Source organism: Strigops habroptila, chromosome 4, assembly GCF_004027225.2.
Source record: "Strigops habroptila isolate Jane chromosome 4, bStrHab1.2.pri, whole genome shotgun sequence".
Lineage (NCBI taxonomy): Eukaryota > Metazoa > Chordata > Aves > Psittaciformes > Psittacidae > Strigops > Strigops habroptila.
The window spans coordinates 46178550-46194829 of record NC_046358.1 but is presented as its reverse complement, the minus strand read 5'-3'; the positions used below and the strand labels follow the sequence as shown (position 1 = coordinate 46194829).

Genomic DNA, 16280 nt, shown 5'->3' with positions numbered 1-16280 from the left:
AAGATGTTCTGTTCATCAAAGCACAAAAAAAAAAAAAAAAAAAAAAAAAACTACTTCAACTCTTTTCTGATGAAACAATGGTGAAATGACAACTAGTATTTTCACTAATTCTCTTTGATCAGCTGCCAAGCCAAAGAGAAAAGTCATGTACTGAAACCATTGTGCATGAACTGGAGCTATACTCTTTGGAATAAAGAAATAGAAACAGGCAGGTTGAAGCTTAACTATCACAGGAAATTCTTCAGCAGTTGTTTTTTTCAGCAGTTGCTTTCAACACAAACTTTAGAATTTCCATTTTTACCTTCGATGCTTAGGAAAAAAGCTTGAGTCTTACTCAGATAAGAAGCTCCTGCACATTGGAAACACTAGTAATAGTTTTAACTCTTACCCTGCTGGAATTTGACTGGCAAGATCAGACCTTAAGGTTTTATAGCATACCTGCCTGCTGCGGAACAGAGAATGTTCCTGAAAAACAGATGTCAGAATAGCATTAGATTCTGGAGCAGTTTAAATATACCCAACTTGAACCGTATATATCTTACTAACATGACCATTCCCACCTTCTCGAAGCTCTGTGCCTTGCCTTCTGCTCAAAGAATTATGCCCTACAGCACCACTCTGTAGTCACACCTACTTGAAAAAGTTACAAGACTTCTCTCAAAAATCTCAACAACCTCTTAAGACTTCTAATTTATTCTACATACCTTTTACTGGTTTCTTCTTTTCTTTATTTTCCTAAATAAACACCAGAACAAAAATCTGCACGTCCAGAATGGTTTGGAGTCCCTCGATATGGGAGGGATTTGCATTCTCCCCCTCACTCCTCAAGAATTTTCAGCTTGATCGATTAAAATGATCATTAAAATAGCCTTTTAAATAACTTGAAGTACTTTCATTTAGATTTAGCTAAAGCTAGTAGCTAGGGAGTTATACCTCACTGATTTACTACACGCATCTATCAAGGCAAAGGAACAACATTAGAGTGACTATCTGGGAAGGAATTACAAAAAAAAGTTCTCCCAACACTCCACTTTATATACCATTTGTTCTAAAATGGTCTCTAAATTTTCTTAAACTATTAAATCAGAGTGTAACAGGAATTATGAAGTTTTAATTGGAGGGAGTTACACACATACCCGTATCTGTAGCGACCTTCTCCCAGCATTTCTAGAGTTTTCTGATTATCATCCACCAAAACACTTTGTCCCTACACTATCTTTTAAAGATATGTTTCACAACATTTTTCCTCAGTATGCTTAATTTACAGCTCATTTCTCCAAGGAAGCTGACTTTGAAGATCCTTGATTTGCTGTAGGCTTAATGTCTCCCCTTAAGAATTTAGACAACTAAAAAGGACAATGAAGCTAAAAAAAAAAAGGAAATAAGAAGTAGCTATTCTCTTTAATCTTTGGGGGTTTCTGCTTTTCCTGGAAACAACAGGCATTTTTCTCACCAGATATGTACCTACTTTTAGACATCTTGCCACTTTCTCCGGACTTTTTTCCCCGAGATGAAGATTCTGACAAATAGTAGTACATTGTAAGCCTTTGGCTTCTCACCATCTACGCTGCTATGCTACTACTCTACAGAATACAAAAGAACCATGCCAATGGGAAACTACCTAATAGCTACTTGAATTCCTGGAAATTTTCTTCTTCCAGAAACATACACTGCCACCCAAACTTTCCTAAGACAAGACTTGCGAGCACCTAAGTAAAAGGATACACACCTGCCCTACACCATCTTCTCTTTTACAGTCTGGTCTGACATCAGAATCCCATGAAAACTGTTTCAGGAAGGGGTAAGAAATAGCAGAGTAGAAGTGTACTGACTTGTCAAATTCCTAACTAGTGCTACATTCGGTGCCTCTTCAAGCATTAATGGTCGAAGGCTTTACAGACTTCATCTCAGGCCTTGCTATCAATCCCTCCCTAAATGGCCTATCCCAGGGCATTAAAAGCAGCTTGCTAAGAAAAAACGGGGGCGTTATGTTTTTTTAATGGCAATCTGCCTATTCTGTCATTCGTAGAGATCCTAGGAACCTTCCCCCTTTTGAGTCAGATCTGCAGGATACTTTGCTGCAATTCATTTTAATTCCTGATGTATATTGTTCTTCATCCATACAGCTTCCCATAAAATGATTCTGAATAAAAATGGTTCTGCTCACTTCCCTGACTTCAGTATGAATATAAATCCCCCCCAGCATACCTTACAAACACACACACAAAAAAAATCCACCAGCCAAAAAAAAACCTCCAAAAAACCAACAAAAAACACAACAAAAAAACGCAAACTGTCAAAACCACACCATAATACCATATACTTAAATTTCTACTTCCCACTTTTAAGTCTCAAAAGTCACATATGTTATGGAGGAAAACCAACAAAATAAATACAAGAAAGATTTTATGAATGAAAAATATTCCACATAGATTAAAAATCCCCTACAATATACAGTACAATGAAGGAAATGAAGAATTTCATAACCACACAGTAAGGACTCAAAAGCCCCCAAAATTTTATAGTTCAAAGCCCACAAGCATTCTGCTTCTTCACTTTACTACATAACTGATATCATTTAGCTACAAAAAAAAAGTGTATCTGAGAAACATGCATTTCTATTGTTGCAGTCCTAAGTATGTATGCAATACTTCGGACTCTATCGGACTATTTAGACACTTCATATATTGAATACATAATGAAGTGTCACATTAAGTATAAAACCATGGAAGACTACTGTTCCAGGTAACTCACTTGCATATGGAGCCAAATTAACATTGAGTCAGTTCTTCTGGATGTTGGTATACTCAAAAAACACTTCACTGCTCAGAACTAAGTCCTGTAATACACAGCTATTCACTAAATCACTGAAGTCAGCCAATGGGAGTTTTGCTATTTATTTTATAGTATGAAGAACAGATGATGTGTTTTACTCCTTACAGAATACTGTTAATATCATTCACCCACCTTGTAATAGTAGGATAGCATCTGGTTTTACAGGATTTTGCAAAATGTACATGAAGGAGATTATTCTTGAGGGTTTATGCTAATTTTTTTCCACTTGGCAAGTTAGGCATAAAACAGACCTCAGTAAATTAGTATGAAAACAAAAGAAGTAAACAAAACATCACATATAAATCTCTTGATTGCAAAATGAGATTTTCTAAGATAGGCTTAATTAAGCCCATTTTTCCCAAGCACTTTTTTATGCAATTACTGTTGCTTGTAAACTTCAACTTACTTTTCTCAACTGTTTTGTGATCAAAAACAAGTAAAAGGCTATGCTACTTTTTTATTAATTAAAAACATCCCACATAAAAAAGGCTGTTACCTGCTCATTTCCCATGTGGTTGTTTATTACCCTCTTATTCTCCAAGAACAGCTTTTTCAGACATTTTGCTAAACTTTCAAGAAGAATTCTGTCATATGCAAGACTACTATTATGAGACCATTTCAATACAAGAAGAGTTGTGTACTACTTCTACACATAAGAACAGAATTTTATTTAGAATAAATAAGAATATTTAATCTGCACTTCAAGACCTTATAAACATCTAAGAAGTGCTAAAATTTGTTCTTACTTTTAGTTATCATGTCGTCCTGCTGCACAATACCAATTTCTCAAATTGCAAACAACAAAAACTATATTTGTTCAAAAAAAAAAAAATTCAACCCCATTAGCGAAACTGTTTCAACCAAAAGTATTTTCCCCCATATTCAAAATAAACTTTTTTTGCTTTTTCAATTGTTCAAGCTAAGTAAAAAAAATCTTTAACTTTCACTTCACAAAGACACTGCAAACTTCTTTCTTTGTAAAATGTTAGAAATTTCACGATAGACATTTTCAGAAAAGCTATGGGTGACATAGTACAATATAAAAGTACCTCTTGACAAAGACGCTCTTCTCTCTTACTTGAAAAAAAACAAACAAGCAAACAAACAGATACAGCTAAATCAACATCAAAGGGGAGAAATTCTGAGCCTGCATATCAGGCTTTTGTATGCTAGACTCTACAAAGCATGGACTGATGGTCAGATACTATGTTATTGTCCAGCTAACAGAGACAGCAAATCAACTAAAGGTTATCCCAAAACTAAGTTAGTTCTCATGAAAATCATAATCACTAATTTTTAAGGTAAGTAGCACAGAAATTTTTCCCACAGTACTGGAAAAGAGACAAATATAAACCTAGAAAAGTAAATGAAAGCATAATGTAATGGATAAACTCTATACTGCTAAATATGAACTTCAGACATGGAGTATGGGGAAAAGATGGAAGTCTTTCAACTGTATTTAGTTAAGTAAACTCAAAATCAAGAAACACTGATTAGACAAGACTTCTCACTCTGCCTCTCTAAGAACACATAAACCTCCAAATTAATGGCCATTTCTTACATAAGTAGGTATTAATTAGAACATCCATGTATAGTTGGGAAATAATCTCTTGCTTTACATGCTTTTAACAGTGTTTCCACTTCTTTCAGTTCAAAAGAAACATTATCATAGCAAGGAAATTAAATTGTAAGTTAAAGAGTCTGCTGTATCAGTGGGATTCCAGTCACCAATTTTTGTTCCACACTACCTATCAAAAACAGGGAGAAAAAAAACAGGACTTTCTTCCTCTTTAACAATAAAAGGTAAATGTTCCTATTCAGCACTTTTAAACTATAAAAAAGAATCTCAGCAATTGTACACATGGCTAGACATAAAAGCTTATCATTGTGGCCATATCAAAAATCAGTAAGAAATGTTTTTGTGAAGACTTATGGCTACAAATGGCAAAGAGAGAGATTTCCTAGTTTCTATGGATAAACTCAAGATTATGACAGCCTTACAGTTGGAAAAGACAAAAATCAGTGTTGCTCAGTCTAGAATGTTTTACTCTTACTGGAACAACAGCATTTCTCTACTTCTAGAATTCAATTGCTGAACTAAGCTTTTGGAAGAAAGCTACGGCTCCTAGGAACAGCTACTGACTTGAATCTTTGTTTTGAAGACAAGTGCCCACAAGATGTAGTTTTTCAGAGAAAAGTAGACCACAAGCAAAAAGCTAACCAACTTCTATCTAGACAATTAGGCAATTTTACACTAATCCTGAGCAAACTTAATGTCAGTACTTACCCTCCCACCCACATCCCTGTAAGAAAGTTCACCATAACTTCCAACGCATGCCCAAAACATGAACAGCATCACCACTGGGAAAAGCTCTTGCAACTTGCATGCTATTAATGAAGAGTCTTAGACAAAAGTCATGAGAGGGTACCTCATGAAGTAGGAGAGAGGCACATGAATTTTTAGATGGAAAACTGACAGCATATATCTCTGTCTGACTAACAAATAGTGACACCCTAAGTATTTTGCTCCCCACATTTCTCAAAGTTAATTTTCACAAAACTTCTACATTGGCAAACTTCAGATCTGCCAAAGTAAACTCTGTTTGGATGATGTCCTCAAGTAGACAATGCCCTCACTAGCCAAGAATGCTAGCTTCAAAATGATACGTTCAGACAAAATGTGTACATGCAGGGTTATTTCAACAAACTAAATGGTCTCAGAAACTTCAAAGATGCTAGTGTAACCTTTCACGCTACAGCGTGAAGAGGCTAAACAAGGTCTGAGGTTATGTTTTCAGAAACATTTGTCTGCTTTATTGTGCAGGCCCATGGCAACAACTGGCATTCAAAATGTTTTAATCTTTAGTTAGAGAAAGAAAGGAAGAATAAAATACCCGAAGAAGAAATCATTAGTGAAAGGTTGCAACTTGCCAAAACCTCTTACACCCACTAATTGTAAAAATGTTTCATAAAGGTAAAAAGCTTTATCACTGCTTTTTAAGCAATACTAAATATGGTAAAACTATCCTGAAAAAGAAAGTTAGTCTGAGGTTATTTTTTAAACAAGCAAGAAATAATACAGAAAGAGGAGCAAAGATGGTAAAGGCTGTTTGTCCCTGGTGATGACTCTTGCTAAGAGACCTGCCTCAAGAGCAGACAAACACTGCTGAAGCTTCATTAGACATTTGACAAATTTTTGTCAGGAATATTCTGAAAAAGACATGTAACAAAACATCAAGTTTTGACCAGCTGCACTAGATGCTTTCTGGACAGAAAACAAGAAGAGAAGAAAATAAAAAGAAAGTGGGGATGGACAGGAAAAAGGACAAAGTAAATTAGCAACCAGAGAGAACCAGAGTCTTTTTCTCCCATCAGGCTAGTAGAGATGGCAACATCATTTAGATCTCTCTGGATGGTTCTAGTCAAGGGTCTGCTTAGTCCCTCACACAAGAAAGGTCACAGATTATGTAACTTTTGCCAATGTCACCACCAGTGCAGGATGACCTAATACTGATTCAACTCTGGGCACCGCACACATTTTTTTCCCCTTTTCTAGCCAACTTCAGCATTACAAAACTCTGTACTTACTAATCCAAGTTCAGTATTCTGACATCAATGATAACTCATTAACATCCATTCTGTTAGAGATTTCCCAAACATGAAAAGCTTACAAGGGGCAATCAGAATAATTCCATATCAATGTCTGTACTTTACTAAGGAAGTACTGGTGGACAACACTGCAGACCGCATGCATACAATCCAATCTTTCCATAAATGTAGACATTTTTCCTCTTTTTTCCTCATTTGTCTATCCCATATTTCTTGTTCATCTGTGTGTGCATTTCTTTTTTAAGAGAAGATATCCGGAGCACTTACATGACAAAGCTTTGGCCATTGTTAGCACGTATCTCCCCCACTATCTCATCCTCCATCACAAAACTCTCCCAATCTGATGCTTAGCATCACAGTCCCTTTAAAATGTATTTCACCATCAGGGCAACCTCATGACAAGAGAACACTGAAGTTCTATTGTTAGTTTGCGTGCCTGCACTAAGTATCAATGGCAGAAGAGGGAAAACCTAGATTTGGAATTCAAGGGAGCAGTAGCTTTAATATGAGCACTTCCTTAAACACTGGGGCTGAATACAACACTTTGATGGCTGCTTTCTTTCCACGGGTTGCAAAATGTCTTGAAATGATAATAAAGATTAGAACTCAATTTTCTACCTGCAGCCTAGTGAGACTTCCTGTTAGCATAAAACACAGCCCTCTGGTTTACAAGTTTCACAGTTTCGTATTTCACCATTGTTTATTATTCCTTCCTGCTTCAGTAAATAAGCTTAAATCTACAACTTTCTGATACTCAAAAATAAACAGGAACGACATCTGCAAGTCAGCAGATACTAAAGTACTTTTCCAGATTTTAGGAAGACAGTTCTTTCACATTGAGAAAATGTCCTAATTATGGACTCCATTCTTCTTACTGAGTCTTAACTAAAAGACCTTGACAGTTTGGATGTAATAGAAGTTAACAAGTTACTTCAAAAAAAAAACACAACCAAAAAACCCCTCAAAAAAAAAAAAAAAAAAAAAAACAACAGCAAAAAAAACCAAAAAAAAAAAAAATAAAAAAAAAAACCAAAAAACACCACCACCAAGGTGCTGCATTCTGCAAAATTTTGCATTCGAACACAGTAAGTTACTTTGGCTAAACAACGAACAAACTTCCTACTTCTCTAATCCATTGTACCTGTCTGAATTTGTCACAAGTGAAGAAATACACATTTGTTTTTAGATAGGAAACTAATAGTGCATACACAAAGGTCTGCTAAGCAAAATGAAATACAGTAACTTACCCAAAACAAAATAGAACACAATTAAACTAAGCTACATGACAAACACTATTCACTCTGTATTAATATACTCCAGAGCCACGTGCATCAATCTCGACAAGAGACAAGACTAAAAACACGCCCAGATAATTTTTTTATGTCCTGATTTAAAAATAAACACACAACTTTATTTCAAATAAATTCAAAAGAGTTATCCCTAAGTAAATTTAAATTCCATCTGAATACTATCACAAGGTGCAATAATAGTACTTTGTAAATTGAATATACTAGGTCTAATCGGAACATAAATCTATATGCCTTTGCTGGTAAGCCCACAAGTATACGCTGCTGACAAAACAAATGGCTATGATCTTCATTAGAAAAGCTAAAGAAGTCATGTTATGTTAATTGTCTAATTTCTGATCACTCAGCTATTCTAAATGATTAAACAAAAAAAAAACATAAAAAAAAAAAACCTGCTCATACCTAACCTTTCCATTCCTGAACTTATTCCTTCATACACCACCCAAAAAGCAATTATTAGTTCATTTCTATGAGAAAAAAACAGAAGAATGGATTTTTAAATTTGCTGGTTTTCCACAGGGTCCACGCCCTCTAAAGTACAAATATTCTCTTTTAGGTATTAAAGGAAATGTTAAAGTGGAAAATAATTAAGTTTGGCCAAATATATGATAATAAAGTAACACATTTATATAAAATTCTGCTTTATGTCTACAAACACACACAAAAAGGGGGTTAGGAAAATTGTTAGAAACCAAGGTGTCTCCTTTCAAGACGGCAAAATAATTCTTTGCAAAAATTTTCAGCCTTCAGTTCAAAACAACAGCATTAAGGGGGGAAAGGGCTAAAACTCTTCTTTTTGCTTACGCCTTTTGGTTTTCCTTTTTGTTCTTTTCGGTGGAACTGCAAATTATGGTACAAAGTTTAAAAAGTTTAATAGTGTTCAAACAGAATTTACTGTACAAAATAAAAATCTATGTGTTCTGAAAGATTATCTGAATCTATCATAGGAGTTAAATCATTATTTAAATGAATATTTAAATGATACACCATGAGTATCTGATAGTGCATTCTGGGAACATTTCCAGGTGAAAATTATTACAACTCACTGATAAACAGAAAATAATAATCCAAGTTACACAGTATGAAGTTGCACCAAATATGCAAAGAGCATTCTGTTAGCAGACACCTCCTTCCCACTTTAACTTCTGCAATAATATGCAATTGCATGCACGTCCTAGCTTTCGGGAACAAAAGGTACAAACTCCCCCAATTTGACTCATAGAATGATTTGGGTCGGAAGGAAACTTAAAGATCATCTAGTTCCAGCCCCCCTGCCATGGGCAAAGACACCTTCCTATAAACCAGGTTGCTTAAAGCCCTGTCCAACCTGGCCTTGAACACTACCAAGGATGGGGCATCCACAATGCTCGCATCTGGTCAAACCTGCTCTGTCCTCATCAAGGATGTGACTGCCTGAAATTGGGAAGAAAGGCTAAGGATTTCCACTTCTACTGTACTGTGCTTTTCCAGCGGTCTACCGTCAGCATAACCTTGCAGCCGAACGCTACTCAGGAACGGAGGGAGGGTCTCCTGCCGCCGCGGCTCTAGCCCGGGCGGCGGCGGGGTTCAGCACCCGGAGGGGGAACAGCTCCCGCCGCGCCGGGGTTCCCAGCAGCCCCCCGCCGCCGGACAGCCCGCGGGCACCGGCCCGGTCCCGAAGGAGGCGTGACACGGGGGCGCTCGGGTTAAATATCGCTGGGTTTAATAAATAACTTTCTGGCTTACCACAGACCTCCCCTCCCATGAATGCATCCCCTTTCACTCCGAACGCCTCAGCGTGCTCTCAACGCCGCTTTCTCTCCATGAGCAGTCATGTCTTCCCAGGCTCCCGATAAAAGCTACTGAGCTTGACGCGCAAACATTTCACTAAAATCTCTCGCCCCTTCCTTCACCAGAATCGCTATTTACGCCCTTACGCACTCGAACCCCCCGAGGCTTCATTTCTGGGCGTACCGCGCTCCACGGAACACTGGGATAACCGCAAAGCCCACCCCAAAGAGCAAAGAAACCCCGAAGCCTACAACACACGTACCGGCTACGGCTCTAGGAACCATCCTGTGCAACCATCGTATGTCATGTGCCAGGGGTTTATTAAAGGATCATCCATGCGCTATGAGCAGCGGCATCGTACGTGCCCTCCTCCTCCCCACAACAGAAGGCACACGGGCACACGTATCTCTCCCTCTCCCCCACCCCCCGCCGAAAGAAAAGGCCAGGGAGGGGGAAGGGAAGGAGTCATCCTAAAGGTGTCTGCCGTGCGGAGCATGCCGCGCTCAGAGGCACCCCCTGGGGTCGGGAGCTCAGGCCGCCTCCCGCCGCCGCCGCCCGGAGAAGGCAGGCCCGGCTCCCGCCGGCCCGCAGCCTGCGCCGGCCGCGGGCTCCCTTCTCAAACGCCTTCGCACTCACAGCTCCACCGCGTTTGAAGGAAGCCCGGCCACGTCTGACTCCCCCTTGTCCCCTTGGGCAGGCGCCCACGCCCGCGCCCCGTCCCCTCCAGACGGGCTATTCCCGGGCCAGTCCCCGGGCTGTGGCGCCCAGCAGCCGCCCGCTCCCTCGCCCGCCTGCGGCAGCGGTGCCCGGCGCCCCTCGGCCTCGCGCACACGCTCCCCGCTGCGGCGCCGCCCCCACGTCCCGGGGCCCGGGACCGAGGCCTCGGCCACGGCACGCACGGCGGAGCGGCGGCTCCTTGCGCAGCGGCGGCGGCGGCGCCACAGGAGAAGACCGCCGGGGCAGCCCGCGGGACGGCCTGACGGCGCGCACCGACCGGCGGCCGCCTCCCTCCTCTCCCCCTGCCCGCCTCTCCCCAGCGCCGGCCCCGGCCGCGGCCCGTTACCTGTGAGGACCCCGACGCGGATTTGGTGGTCGTGGTTCGTTAAAATCATCCCCTCCGACGCCATGTTTCCCGGCGCAGCCACCGCACTGACAGGCAGCAAGCGGGGGGAGGGGGCGGGAGCGCGAGAGCGGCGCGAGCGCAAAGGGGGAGTAGCAGGGGCGAGCGGGGCGGGGCTGGGGGCGGGGCCAACCCGGGGAGGGGCGGTGCCAGCGCCGGCCCGGGCCGGCGGAGCGAACCGCGAGCGCGAGACTGGCGTGCTGCGCGCGGCCCAGGCAGTACCAATCTAGTGCCGAGAGCGCCGGGCGATCCGCCGGCAGCCGCCGATCGGCCGGGGGCGCGGGCGGCCGCGGCCCCCCTCGGTCGTGTAGCCCGTGCGGTTCAGCTGCCCCTTACGGCTCCTTTGGCGGGCTGTAGCGCTCGCACACACACACCCCGAGGTGCCGTTTCATCTCACACCGGCAGCTCCGACACAGGGGGCGAGGCAAGGGGCGTCCCCGCCCGGCAGCCGGCCCCGCTGGCTCCCCAGCCGCTTCCCGGTGGGACGCCGGCTTAGGCAGACAATGACTGAGTCTTAGCCGTCCCCCACCGGCGCGGAGCGCCCCAGAAGCAGCTCCTTCACTCTAGTCATGGCACTGCTGTGCCAGGCTAGTGCAAGCCCCGAGGAGCCAGTACCGAAGACGCTCCGGGCGGGAGGAGGGCAGGGCTTCCCAGCCCGGCGAGCGAATGTGCGGGATCCGGTTGGCATAAACCGGCTGCGAAAATGCGCGGGACGCTCTTCCAGGCGTCTGGGGAGGGCGTGAGGTCGCAGCCAAGTTGTTCCTCAGAATCCAAAGTCGCTTTCACCATTTGATTACATTGATAACAGTTCAGTTCTTCAGACCTCTGGTAACGGGAAAAGATAGATAGCAAGGATGGTAATCACACTTTCCTTTGGTTAGTATGAAGTTTAGAGATACAAAATCTTCCCAACAACTTTTGAGTCCCCAGGGTTCAGCAAGGCATGTTCGCGGTCTCATCATAGAATCACAGAATGGTTTGGTTTGGAAGGGACCTTAAAGATCATCTAGTTCGAACCCCTCTGCCATGGGCAGGGATGCCTCACATTAGACCAGGTTGCTCAAAGCTGGCCTTGAACATTGCCAGGGATGGGGCAGCTGCAGCTTCTCTGAGCAACCTCTTCCAGTGTCTCATCACCCTCACCACAGCAAAGAACTTCTTCCTAATACCTAATCTAAATTTCCACCTTCAGCTTAAAGCCATTTCCCCTTGTCCTATCACCACTTGCCCTTGTAATAAGTCCCTCTCCAGATTTCTTGCAGGCCCTGTTAGGTACTGGAAGCTGCTCTAAGGTCCCCCCAGAGCCTTCTCTTCTCTGGGCTGAACAACCCCAACTCTCTCAGCCTGTCTTCATAGGAGAGGTGCTCCAGCCCTCTGATCATCTTCCTGGCCTTCTCTGGACTTGCTCCAACAGGTCCCCCTCCCTGTTGTTTTTGGGGCCCCAGAGCTGAACGCAGTACTGCAGGTAAGGTCTCACAAGAGCAGAGTAGAGGGGCAGAATCACTTCCCTTGACCTGCTGGCCATGCTGCTTTTGATGCAGCCCAGGATATGGCTGGCTTTCTGGGCTGCAAGTGCACATTGCTGGCTCATATTGAGCTTTTCGTCATCCAACAGTCCCTTCTTCTCAGCCCTCTCCCCTTCCAACCCTTCCCCTTCCCTCCGAGACTAAAACTGTTGTTACACAGCCTTTAGCTAAAGCAACTTAGTATCATAACAAGTATCTTTACCTTCTCTTACTTGAACTGTATGGTCTGGGAAACTGAAAATGAATATTTGAAGTAATTTTGAATTAACATCTAGGCAAATGTCTTCCACATTTGACAGCAACACCACCAAGCGCAGGTGATAACCCACTGTCAGAGTTCAAGCCCTCTGACTCTTGTGGATATCTGTATTTTCAGGTATTCCTGTTGAAGTTTCAATACTGTCTTGATAATAGTCTTCCAGATTGTTTGCCTTTTGATTGTGTATTAACAAGCAATTACTGAAAACGTTTTCAATTTGCATAGACATTGATTAATCATTTCAGGAGTTTTCTCTTTAGCAAATAATTTTTTTGAGATGGACTTCTAGTGCAAAAACAAAGGCCTGAAGAAATACCCTGTGTCTCCGGGAGAGTCACACTAGTAGCACTTTGATGGGGTGGTGCACCAGTACACGATATCGGTATTGCTATGTTGGCATAGCAGTTGCAGTGTGTGCAGCCATAGAGACTGAGAATTCAGGCTCCAAGGATCTCTGGTTATGCAATGGTATAATACAACATATGTGGGTGGGTGTAAGCCTGAACCCAAACCAGCATGGTTACTGAAGATATACTGCGTCGCTGGTGCTCATACTGCTGTTCCCTCACGGGTTCAGTCACTACGTGTTGAATATTCTGCTGTAGACAAGGCAAAGAGATTTTTTTTATTTTTTTTTTTCTCAAATGTATCTGAAATTATCTAAAGTACAAGCAAGTAGCTTGATATCTTGTAGCTTCCTGCAGAGGATTCTCACACCCTACACTAAAAACAGTATTGTTTATTCAGAGCATCTCACAGTCTCCCCATGTAGCCTGTTGATTTGTTGCTCTTGTAGATGGTAAGAAGGAGGGGCACAATTCAGATTTCACTGGCAACATTAGCTTTAGTATTTCCTGGCTTATAAGAACCTACTAGTGGGATGTGTGTGGGATTTTCTGTATAGAAGTGTAGTAGAGGATTGTATTAGTGTAATGAAATAGTCTAAGTTTACAAATTTTTAGGAGGCTGAGTCAAGAAGAAGCTGAAATCAATATGAGGGCTTTTATTATCATGGTAGGAAAGTCCTTGTGAACTAGACTGTTAATATAACGGTAGACCCATAATGGCTCAAAAAGAAAAAAAAAAAGGTTATGAATGAGATGGTGTCCGCAGTCAAGTTTTTGACAGAATAAGGAAACAAGTGTGTGTGAGAGGAAGAACAATTTTACTGCAGGGAGATGTACTGGGGAATACATTGGTTCATACCAGAGTTCCTGTTGAGTGTCCAGAGAAAAAAAGTTTTCCTCATCAAAGTCAATACACAACTGATGATCACATTTTGTCCTGGTCATGTCAGCACTGAAGTATAACTCAACTTAGTAATCTCTCAGGAAATCTTTTACGTTACTTTGTTTGCCAGGTGTTAATTATCAATACCTGTCCATTAACAAAGCACTGCCCTTTCATTTAGCTGGCTCTCCCAGCCATGTTTGTTCCCTGTAGTCCTAGTCCCATGGCCGACACAGTGGGCTTTCTTATTTTATCATGAGCACTATAGAATGACATATTTTAATTACTCATTTGGGTGAAAGAGTTTGAGTGTGCAGGAAGCATTTGTTTAGTTACCTGTAGGAATTTTGATTAAAAAAAAGACTTTAGTATGATTACAGGAAGATACCAGTTTGTTCTGTTGATTACAGTGTGGCAAGGATGATTTAAAAACTCTTTGAAAGTTATCAGAGACACTTCATATTTAGAATAGGTGTTCAATATAATTTCTATAATCTTGTTGTCGCACAGGTCTGACTTTTTATTTTTTTGCAGTGGCTCCTTAAATGTAATTTCTTAAATCTCTTCTTTTTTGTTTTCAGTTTTTTGCTAGCTGGATCAGCAGTGGAACACAGCTCTTCAGCTGTGTGTGCCATTGGTACAGATCCAGCTGAATTCATGAAATAGTTGGCTTAATGAATCATTAATGGAATTCAGAACATTTTATTTCTACGTCACTGGTGCAAATCCAAGCAAGGTCAAGAGACTAGCTGGCTCAGTGGTTCAGTAACAGGAAACAGACTTTTAACTCCAGCTTATCTAAGCAAGTCTATAAAGGGTCATGAAACTGTAAGTTTTGAGACATTAAAATACAAACCTTTTCCAATGCAGCTGTTGGTTTAAAGTTGGTCTATTATACATGATTACTTTCTGATCTGTTTCAAGAGTCTGTATTAATCTATATATTTTGAAACACAGTACCATAAACATTTTCTGTCTAGCCACTGATACAGCACAATATTTATCACTTTAAAAGAAGGTAAAAGGGTGATTTCTCCAAACAATTCCTTCCCTTAGGCAAGCATCTAGGGAAAAGACAGAACATGCACTATATTTTAGCTATGTAAGGCTAGCAAACCATCTGAATGTCCTAGTGGCCTGTACCATAGTGCACCCTTGCCACACCATCTTTGCCAGAGGCCCCCTGAGAACCTTCTCTGGGTTTATATCTCCAGTCAGGAGCAGGAACCCAGCTTCAGTGACTGTCCTAACTACAAGTGGGAGGGAAAAATGTGGTTTGCTGAGTGTAAAACTGCATTACTCCTCGCACTGCACCAATATTCACAAAGTCAGACTTGTTCATTAAGCAAATAGCCTATGTCTGTGAGATTACACAATGAGAGAAGCTCTTAGCTCTTCCACTTGGTAACAGACTGTATCACAACTTAGCTCATGCCTAATTGCAGTATGGGCATTAGCAGCAATGACAGGCACATGGAAAACTCCGAAGCAAAGATGGCCCTGACAGACATCCATGCATACAGCCTCCTTCCCTTACTGTCTCCTCCTACTCAGGTACCTACTGTGGTGTAACTTTTGAAATGGCACCATATGCTCAAAGATACAACCTCACATGTATTCTCAGAAATAACATCTGTAAGAGTGAAGTTTACTGAGCTTATATGGCATGTGACAACCATGTGAGTTGTCTCCAATCCAGTTCCCTTGCAGCCCTCCTTTTTATTTTCATGCTCTGCTCAGACCATAAAAGCAAAAGCTCTTCCTTCCCCGTCATTCTGCCCAGGAAAAAAGTTACAGTAAAACCATATCTTCTAATTATTTAATGCACAAAGCAGGTCTGTCCAGCTTGTCTCTTCTTTGTCTGAGATTTCAGGTGTTGCTGTTTTGCAGTTGAAGAAATCTTTCTCTCCTACAAGCCTTTGGAAATGAATGTCCTCTAGGTCTCTGTCCAGGGCATGTGGGACCAGTGTATTTTGTGGCATCATGCAGACATGCATGTTTCTGTCAAGTCTTTCCCACACAAAATTCAGGAAGTGCCAGGCAGGAAAGTTCCAAATTGAAGTATACCTTCAGCCTGATGCTCCCCAGTATCAATTCTTCTGGGTCACTGCAGCTCTTACTAACAATCTTCCAGCACACAACCCATCTGAGAGCAGAACCAAGGTCTTTGAGATAGGTATGCAATAGATGTGACATCAGACTACAAACGCAATTCAGTTGATTCACTACTAGTATGGGTGCCTGACAAAAATAAATGAATCTTAGCGTGACTCCATATGAGTGGTGCTGACACATTCAATTGTCTGTGCTTCGTTTGCTGCAAAACAGTAGCTATTTTAGAAAAGCAGTTGATGAGTTTAGCATACACAAAGAGTAGACAGATTTAAAAGACATCTTACTGGAACATTCTATTTTTGAGATTTCACTTTGACAAAACTGCCTCATTAAGGACTTGGATATGAAAAGCAGGAAAATGCTTTTGAATCTCATGTAAACTAAATTCAGAATTCTGATGAGCTGAATCAGTTCTTTCTGTGCATTATTTTACTTTATCTGTATTTCCCCTTGTTTCTGTGTAAGAGACGAAATAAAACTTCAAGAAATCTTGGTCTTGCTCAATAAAC

General features: G+C 41.7%; 1 protein-coding gene across 4 annotated transcripts in view; it reads right to left on the bottom strand.

The window, feature by feature from the left end:
• The window catches only part of GPHN (gephyrin), a 312212-nt gene extending 301489 nt beyond the window's left edge, over nt 1-10723 (bottom strand). For 2 of the 4 annotated variants that reach the window (XM_030481574.1, XM_032919854.1), the window contains exon 1: nt 10585-10723. In XM_030481574.1, coding sequence (XP_030337434.1) covers nt 10585-10648 — 64 coding nt within the window. In that variant the 5' untranslated portion in view covers nt 10649-10723. The remainder of the gene's footprint in view (nt 1-10584) is intronic. The other 2 variants (XM_032919855.1, XM_030481575.1) reach the window with 1 other exon arrangement.
• Nucleotides 10724-16280: the final 5557 nt, after the last annotated feature.